The 7,476-nt window shown below is 32.8% G+C and overlaps 2 protein-coding genes across 2 annotated transcripts; one reads left to right on the top strand and one right to left on the bottom strand.

Moving 5' to 3' along the window:
* Positions 1-3,952: 3,952 nt before the first annotated feature.
* On the top strand, positions 3,953-4,387 carry LOC108820148 (uncharacterized). The gene has a single exon (XM_018593123.2). It carries the CDS (start codon positions 3,953-3,955, stop codon positions 4,385-4,387), a length of 435 nt encoding a protein of 144 aa, XP_018448625.2.
* Positions 4,388-5,166: 779 nt separating this feature from the next.
* LOC108818931 (peptidyl-prolyl cis-trans isomerase CYP28, chloroplastic) lies at positions 5,167-6,389 on the bottom strand. The gene is made up of 2 exons (XM_018591886.2): positions 5,673-6,389; positions 5,167-5,595 (listed from the first exon to the last, which is right to left on the bottom strand). Exons 1-2 carry the CDS (start codon positions 6,325-6,327, stop codon positions 5,387-5,389), a joined length of 864 nt encoding a protein of 287 aa, XP_018447388.2. The 5' UTR covers positions 6,328-6,389; the 3' UTR covers positions 5,167-5,386.
* Positions 6,390-7,476: the final 1,087 nt, after the last annotated feature.

Below are 7,476 nucleotides of genomic sequence, written 5' to 3' on the forward strand. Positions count from 1 at the left end.
AATACAAACCAAAACTCTGTATCCTACACTATATATCATATCATTTTTCATGTATAATATTATTTAACGATCAAAATGAGTATACACACAAGAACTAAAAAATATTTTACTATCATTTACCAAAAAATATTAATATGACAATTCTGAATGTTAAATATAGTTTTAAAATTATTATAAAATTAAATTTTAAATCTAAAATAAAAATTTGAACTTGTAGTAGGTTAATAACGAAATATACTAATATTTTCATATCAATAAGTTTTTTATATTATCATTTTTATTTGGATGACATAATAAAATTTTATCAAAGTCTAAAGAATTATAATAATTTTATGTTATATTAAAAAGAAATATAAGTAATTTCATCATTAAAAAAACAATTATCAGATATAATTTGTGTTTTTATCGGATCAATGTTATCAGATCACGGATTAATAGCGGGATTTTATCTTTTTAAACGGGTTTTATCGTATTTTTAATTAACAAATTTTTTATTAAATATAAACCGGATTATAAAAAAGGTAGTGGGTGTACCGGTTCAATTATGAATCTGGGTCGGATATGAAAACACTTCTTAAAACTCAAACATTATTATAGAACAGCTTTTAAAATATTTGTTTTCTAATAAAAAAAAAAAATTCATAAATTTTTTATGAGTATGGTTCAACAAAAATATAAGAGCTTTCAAAGATAGTAGTAACTTTTCTAAATCGAATAAGGATTACGAAGTAGTGGGAATCGATGGTTAGAACTGTGATATAATTGTATGACAAGAGAAACCCATTTTCAGTTTAAAATGAATAATTCATATTATTATTACATTTCAATAATAAGAACACATTGCTCTTCAATATATAATATCTATACTACTAATTCACATATATCATCTTTAAATCTATTTCGAACAAATACCATATTTTCAAGAAAGGAAAATAAACAATAAAAACATAAAATCTCAATTGTTATGATTCTAAAAATAATAATTGTAATTTGTAAATCAGTTTCACATCAGTAACTGAAAAAAAAATCATGTTTCCTAAGCAGATCAAAATCTAGTTTTAGGTTATTTTTTGAAAAACCCTTGAATTATTATTATTTTCTCTTTATTGAAAATCTAAAAATACTAAAATTTCTTATGTTTACTTTTATAAAATAAAAGTTAATTAGTTCCAAATATTAAATTTCTTTTAATATTGTTGATTATGATATTCTTAAGAGTTTTTTACACTGCGGGGCAGTTTGTGAGTTTTAATTACATTTCAAGACAGTTATGACTATTGAGGTAGTTTTTATTAACTAAAGTCATTGATCTAACTAGATGGACCCACAATTTTTTGAAATTAGTAACCTTTTTTTTTATCTGGGGACCACACATTTAAAACCCAAAAATATATTAATAAAATCCAGAAATTATTAAAGCTTCTTCTTCACATCGTGATCTGTTGAAGGTTATTGAATTATATTTTTTTTTTGTCGCTGCAACTCTTCTTTCTCCGCTGCATCTCTTCTTTTTCTCCGTAACTCTTTTTTCTCCGCGAATCTTTTTTCTCCGCCGCAATTTTTTGTCATCTTGAAAATGTGTTTTGCAACTCATTTATGTCGTCACCATAATTTAAGCTCTCGCCTCCGTCACAATTTCCTCCTTTCTCCTTCAACGCAAAGTGAAACAGTGATGGTTCGAGCTCGGATCTCATCCGACATCGTGATTATGTTCTAGATTGAAACTCAGCAACAATGGTCAAGTTTCTGAAAATTACATATTTGGTCTTTAAAATTTTTGATTCTTTATAATTAAGTCCCAACATCTTAAATATACAGATTTTTTTTTTTAATTTTCCTCAGATTTTTTAGATTGTGCAATAGAACATATATACACTAAATTTTCTAAATGCATCCTAAAATAACATAAATAAACTAAATTAAAATGCTAAAAAATATTATAATCATATGATATATCATTGTAACAAATTAAACATGTTCAAGTTAAGATCCAACATAGTAATTAACTTCCTAAAACATCTACATAATAATACAGTTGAAGTTCTTTAAGATATTTGTTTTATGATGGACATCTATATTTGTTTCATAATAATACACAACTTTACAGCAGCTGGACATCTAACATGTATCTCAAACATGTGTACACTAACATATGTTGGACATCTATATGCTGGACATCTATATGTACACTAACATATGTCCAGCGATGTACACATGTACACTACTATATTGTTGTCCACTGTACACCACCAACATTTAATGTGTATATGTACATTAACATATATACACAACTTTACAACATGTTGGACATCTAACATGTATTTCAAACATATGTGTACATGTAAATATCTGAAAATATAATATGTATATTGTACACGTTAGTCCAGTGATGTACACTATCAAATTGTTGTACACATGTATGCCACCAACATTTAATGTGTATATGTACACTAACACATGTACACAATTTTACAACATATTGAACATCTAACATGTATCTCAAACATATGTGTACATGTAAATATCTGAAAATATAATATGTATATTGTACAAGTTAGTTTTTGTCGATAGTCTAAAACATGTGTACATGAAAATATCTGAAAATATAATATGTATATTGTACACGTTAGCCCTTGTCTATATGTACACTAACATATGTCCAGTGATGTACACCTGTACACTACCATGTTGTTTTACACATGTACGCCACCAACTTTTAGTGTGTATATGTACATTAACCTTTAATGCGTATATGTACATTAACATTTGTACACCGATTACAAAGCAGCAATTACAAAATATCGTCAACGTGTACACATGTATTTCACTGTTCACATGTACAATGTTTTATAAAAAAATCACATATACATTGGTTCTTTTACACTGCATATGTTATGATATCTGATGATTCTAATGATTTTTAGTTCTTTTTGATTTCATTTAGGTGTATAAATTGCATTTGTTTGTAGACTAAAATGCAAATTTAGAAGTTAGAAGGTGAACCTAAAGAGCAATTTGTACGTTTAAAAAATATTGGAGGCAAAACTGAAATGAGACCGAAGTTAAAGGACTGGACATGCAAAAATGTCAAAGTTAGCCATTGTTACTCTTGAGCTTTTTGTGCCAGTTTGAGAAGACACTAAAGAGGAACGAAGGTCACATGAATGATGAATCACGAAAAAAAAGAGCTGAGACACAATACAGAGGATTGAACTACACTGAGAAAACCCGTTGTCATCTACGGTCACGAGCTCCTCCGCAACTATGCCTCTCGACTCGGCCACAAGAACTGCGACTAAGACTTGCTTCTCTATCTGTTCAAGCTCGTTGTGATGGTCATCATGGAAACCTCTCTCATTTGCCTCCCTTCCTTCTTCTCAATATTTGTTAGATCATCGAAGATCCATCAAAAATAGGAGAAGGGTTTTTGTTATTTGTTTCAGTGAAAATTAAAATGTAGTAGATGAACTGAAAAATGTAGAATTGTTAAATTTATGAAAAATTAAAACATCTTAAATTAAAATAAAAATTTGTCGAAGACGAATGGTCTGAACAAAAAAAATAAAAAGAACTCAATGTGTAGAAGAAAAAGATGATAATAAAAGAGAAAAGAGTGGGTGGATGGGACCCATTAGTTACAATAGAACTTTGTTTTAGTTAATAAATAGACAAAAGGGAGATAAAGTTAAGATAAAGTGTGCCAGGAGCTATAACTGTCTTATGGTGTAATAAAAAACTCAAAACTGCCTTTCAATGTAATAATTTCTATTCTTAAAATAGTAAATTTTCAACTTGTTCTCCGAAGTTTTGGCTCAACACTTTTTTTTCTTTATCCTATACATATTCTATATCGTGTTACAATGTTTCTTAGCTAATTCTCTTCTCGTTGATCAGATCGTAAGAGAAACCAAAAAAAAAAAAATCTCAAAAAAAGAAAATAGGAAGCGAATCAATGAGCCATCATCATCACTTATCGTTTAAAAAGAAACTCAAATCAACGCTTTGCATTGCGGGCGGATGTTTCGGAACAACCAACCACCCCCAAAGTCTCCCTGAGCAACCATCATCTCCGACGAGTCCAAACGAGACATCTACACAAAGCCCAACCAAGACCAAATCTCCTAGACTTGCTCGGACGCTGTCCAAATCGCACGAAAAATGCAAAAGTCTGATCCATAGGATCGGGGAAGGTAAGCACGTACGACGTCACACGACGGATTTTCATTATGATCCGTCGAGCTATGCGCTAAACTTTGACAGGGGAGAAGAGGATGAAAATGTCAATCGTTTTCCACTTCACAATTTCTCCTCTAGGCTCCCTCATTCACCACCTTCCTCTACCACGTCGCCTGGATCCTCCCTCGCCATCCATAACCTTTTGCGGTGATCATTCACTTTTTTTTTTTTTTTTTTTTTTTTAAATTGCGTTGTTTTCTTAAATCGTGGATTGTTTTCGTATATTGTAGCACTGTACATATTTCTTATCTTTAATTTGACGTCCCAGTATTTTTTTTTGTTTGTTTTCCGATATAAATCACCATATCGAAATCGTAGGCCTAATCGGAAAATCGTACCTATAATATTTATTTGTATCAGTTTCAGACTTTCGATTGAGATCCTATATCTCTCTCTTTTGTAAAACTTAACTCATAATCTTGTAGAGAGAACTCCAGAGCGGCTCCTTCCTAGTCTGTTTCTAACAGGAGACAAACAAGTTTGGTTTTTTTTTTTTTTTTTAACTTTATGTTCTTCTGGTACCGACCCACATAGCTACCAAGTTTGGTTCACAAGTTCTACCTGAGTCATCTCAAGAATCTGCACAAGAAACTTTGTTCTTATGCTGTTTTGAAAACCCATAAACTGTAATAAAAGACCCATCACTCAAACCGAAAACGACAATTCCTCGTTTGCAACCATGCACTGAGACCGGGACGGGACGGGAAATGGCAAATTTAAAATTCGTAGATATTAGTACGGCTGAAAGACGGCAACATTATAATATAAACATACCTACCTACCTATATATCAAAATATTAAAAACTCTCACATAAGATATAACAGTTATAAAAAAGTTAGAAAGCAACAGAGTAAACTAATATATAGTAGTTACATGACCAATTCGAAATAAACAATCGATTATGTTCTACCTACTAGAAGACAGTATAATGCTAAGAAAAACAAACTTCATTGAAGATAAGATGAGACAATTTGTCCTGACTTTTTAGCCATGTTCAGATTTATATAACAAGTTGTTTTGATTACAAGCTCTTGTACATCTTAGTTTTTAGCAACCAGCCGAAGAACTCTCGAGTAGAATTGAATTATAACGGTTGAGAGTAGAAGAAGTAGATGCTTACTATAAACACACATATACATTCATATATACTTAAGGCAGAGATGGAGAGAGGGAAGGCTTAGTGACCTTAAGCTCTCCACAGTCACTAATGAAAACCGTCTTAAGAGGTCTGTTCCACAATGATCTTGCGTTCTGAGCTCTTTCGTCTCCCAGAAACTCTGCGAAATCGTTGAACTGTCGAATCTTCTCCGACGGCTTAAACGTTGGCACCGCAGCTATACTCGTCACCACATCTAACCCTGTAGAGAGATTTTTCAATTTCTTTAAATTAAACTCAACATTAAGAATCAAAGAAAGTTAATTTTAATTTAATTACCTTCAAGAACAGTACCGAAGACAATGTTGCCACCGTCGAGCTGCGGACAAGGACCAGGTCCCGTAGTGATCAAGAACTCGACGTTTCTGTACTCAGGATCGAGTCTGGTCTCATCGTCGTCGTCGTTTTCAGACAAGCAAAGAGAGACGAGTCCGGGACGAGCGTGAGGGATGAGGAACGACTTGGAATTAACGACGTCGGTGTTTCGAGGCAAACTCTTCAGAAGAGGACCGACCTCCGCCGTGTCTCGCCGTAATCCTTGTCTTCCGGCGAGGAAAAACTGACCGGGGAAGATTTTGTGGATGGGAGTGTTCTTGTAAGAGGTAGAGGAGGAGGAGGAGGAAGTGCACATGAGTTTGAAAGTGGAGACAGTGAGAGGAACGTGACGGCCGTAAAGTCCGAGAACGACGCGGCCGAGGGGAGTGGAGTCGGGGCAAGGAGTGGTGGAGGAGAGTGTGGCGGAGGGATCAGAGCGGAAGTAAGTTGGGCAGAGGGAGAAATCGAGGAAGACGCGGTCGGTGATTGTTACGTCTGGTGGGGAAGGGATCTGAGGGGAGGGAGATACGGTGGCGATCGTGGTGGTGGAGAGGAGGAGGTTGCGACGGCTGATGGAAGCTGAGAGGAACGGAGGGATGATAATGGATGATGATGCCATTGATGTGGTTGATTGCAATTTGCAATGTGTCTCTCTCTTCTCTCCTCTGATCTTTACTGGCTGTTTTCTACGACGCCGTTTAGATAAGGTATGATCGCTGGACCGGGCCGACACGTTTCGTTCTTTCTCTTTTCTCTTCTAAACCACATTTCTTATGGGGTTTTGCCTGATTTGTATTTTGGCTTTGATTAGTGACCATTGATTAAATTTGAGTTAGAAGATTAACTCAAGAAATGTTACCAATCATAATTAATTTTACATTTTTGAGTTACTATTTGAAGTTTAATGTATTACTAGATTTTGATCCGCGCTTTCAAAGCGCGGGTTTATGTTTGGTGAAAATTTTATATAATCACATTTATATAATCCGTCTTGTATATGTATTTATATAATCCGTCTCATATATGTATTTTATATCCAGATTTATGTTCGGTAAAACTATATTATACATGTATTTTTAGGTTTTTAAGTTTGAATTAGATATTTTAAATATAAATCAATATAACAGTTTTATAGTTTTGATCGGTGTTTTGAAATTTGACTGAGACTTGCGGTTGAACGGATTACCGGTTGATCAAAGATAAATTCAGTTCGGGTTTGAAAAAAAAATTTAAAAATCCAATAAAAATTACTAAAATCGAAATCCGGGTGAACCACTGGTTGAACCAATAAACAATTTTTATTTTTTATAAATAATTTTTGTTAGATAGTTGGGATTATATTTAGGAAAAAGCGGTTTAAAACCAAACCATTAAATAGTTTGAGAAAAAACGATGCAGTTTCAAACATGTCCGGTTGGAAAAATATTAAAATGATGGAGTATTAAACACGGAATAATCACATACCAAAATTGAATTAGGAAACCGGTGGTTAATGACAAACCAAAAACAATTAAAAAAGAAACCAATGCAGAATGTCCAAAATGTCATTAATGAATACAAAAGAAAGCCTCTTTAATAGGGGTAAACAGAGTAAAAATCCAAATGTGCTTGTACTTTAATAGTATAGATACTTGAGTTACAATTTTGAGTTATTTCTTTGATAAAATTGATAAATCAAGTGGTAACTCAACATCAAGAAAAATAGCATGTATTAAGGTTCGAGTTAGTATTGTTTTTTGTTTTTCAACTAAAAACACACGATCACTTT

This window comes from Raphanus sativus, chromosome 8 (assembly GCF_000801105.2).
Source record: "Raphanus sativus cultivar WK10039 chromosome 8, ASM80110v3, whole genome shotgun sequence".
In the NCBI taxonomy this organism is placed as follows: domain Eukaryota; kingdom Viridiplantae; phylum Streptophyta; class Magnoliopsida; order Brassicales; family Brassicaceae; genus Raphanus; species Raphanus sativus.

Bases quoted from the DNA above. Each gene is read 5' to 3' on its own strand.
- LOC108820148 (XM_018593123.2), top strand. From the start codon at position 3,953: ATGAGCCATCATCATCACTTATCGTTTAAAAAGAAACTCAAATCAACG.
- LOC108818931 (XM_018591886.2), bottom strand. From the start codon at position 6,327: ATGGCATCATCATCCATTATCATCCCTCCGTTCCTCTCAGCTTCCATC. The intron at 5,596-5,672 runs GTAATTAAATTA...ATCTCTCTACAG, and splicing joins CTTCGGTACTGTTCTTGAAG to GGTTAGATGTGGTGACGAGT.